The sequence below is a fragment of the Sipha flava genome, unplaced genomic scaffold (assembly GCF_003268045.1).
Source record: "Sipha flava isolate LNK unplaced genomic scaffold, YSA_version1 16973_pilon_pilon, whole genome shotgun sequence".
Taxonomy (NCBI): domain Eukaryota; kingdom Metazoa; phylum Arthropoda; class Insecta; order Hemiptera; family Aphididae; genus Sipha; species Sipha flava.
Window position 1 is genome coordinate 1 of NW_020271876.1, and position 1,694 is coordinate 1,694.

At 45.8% G+C, this 1,694-nt stretch overlaps 1 protein-coding gene across 1 annotated transcript; it reads left to right on the forward strand.

The window, feature by feature from the left end:
• Nucleotides 1–5: 5 nt before the first annotated feature.
• LOC112679824 (cAMP-dependent protein kinase type II regulatory subunit-like) lies at nucleotides 6–945 on the forward strand (the record flags this gene model as incomplete). The annotated part of the gene is made up of 1 exon (XM_025549744.1): nucleotides 6–945. A coding segment is annotated over one exon (798 nt), but the record flags the coding sequence as incomplete, so codon positions are not given.
• Between the last annotated feature and the right edge of the window lie 749 nt (nucleotides 946–1,694).

A 1,694-nucleotide genomic window follows, 5' to 3' on the forward strand; every position in this document is an offset into this window, starting at 1 on the left:
CGGTCAACGTGCGGGACGTACTGGTGTTCAGGTCGTTGGACGCGGAGCAAATGGCCGCAGTGATCGACACGATGTTCGAGCGGGAGGTGCGCGCGAACGATGTGGTCATCAGGCAGGGAGACAAGGCCGACAACTTCTACGTGGTGGAGCACGGCACGTACGAGGCGCGGATCGCGGAAGACCATCGGGACGGCCCTTTGGTCGAGCGGGTGGTACGCACGTACGCGGGCGCAGGTAGTTTCGGCGAGCTGGCGCTTTTGTACAACATGCCAAGGGCTGCCACCGTGGTGGCCAAGACGGACGGCGTACTGTGGGTGATGGACCGGCGCACGTTCGGCCGCGTGGTGCGTAAGACGGCGTGCGACCGTCGCGAGCTGTTCGACCGGCTCATCGGGTCCGTGCCGATGCTGGACGCGCTCCAGCCGTACGAGCGCATGAATCTGTCGGACGCGCTCGAGCCCCGGTACTACCGGCACGGCGAGCTGGTGTTCGGCCAAGGCGGCCCGGGTGACGGCATGTACTTCGTGATGCGCGGCGCAGTTGCCGTCCACGTGACCGACCGGGTGGGCGTGCGCGCGCGGGTCAACACCGTGGCCGAGGGCGGCTACTTCGGCGAGCTCGCGCTCATCACGGACAACGGCCGTGCCGCATCCGTGTACGCCGTCGGCGACGTCAAGCTGGCGTTCCTCGACGTCGGCGCGTTCGAGCGTCTGCTCGGCCCGTGTTTGGACATCATGAAGCGCAACAGCGAACTGTACGAGCAACAGTTGGCCGCCGCTTTCGGTACCGACCGCGTCCCGTGACAACCGTGCGTCCACACCGGTTGGAGATGTCCGATCGCACTGTTGCATACCACTTAACCACGTAAACACGAGTTGTGGGCCCGTTGAAATTATAGCAGTTCAAATATAAAATGTTAAATAATCATTATTAATAATCAGTATTTATTATTTATACGCATATTTTTAAAAATGGTAAATAAATTTCAAAGCTCCAAAAATCGTTCAAATTTTATAAAAATATGAACGTCATTCACTTTCAAGTTCTATTCGAAAAAAGCGTATGAAATTATACAGTGTAATATACTGCTATAGTGTATTATAATTTAGTAATATAGGTATATATTACCAGTGGTCTATTGAAGGGTATATGGGTTGTATACGGCGTATACCCAATACGCTATTCTTATCCATGGCATATAGCTTATTAGAAAATGATGATACGCGAGTATACAGCCGTTTTTAGCGTATATTTTGTAATTTGACAAATATCTATATAATACCTTGACTATCTTAACTTGTGATTATATTTATGACGTGATTCGGTAGGTATCGGTCATATTATTATTATTATTATTTATTTTATTTTTTTTTTTAATAAAAAATTCAAATTTGTTATCCTTTAATGACAAGATTCTGCTATTAAACAGTCATAATTAAGGATGTGTAGTTCATGAGTGAGTTTTTTGGTTCCTACCATATAATATGGTAACTATTAATCATATTATGATAGTTACTACATAAAATAAGCCGTATACCCATGATTTATTTTAGCAATACATCACTGTATTAATATACATACCTACATGATATTTTTGATAGGTAATTTGTATTATTTATTATTAGATAAGTTATATGTCAAAGTTATTAATTAAGTAATATGCTAGGATTAAATTTTAAAAACGTATATTTTTT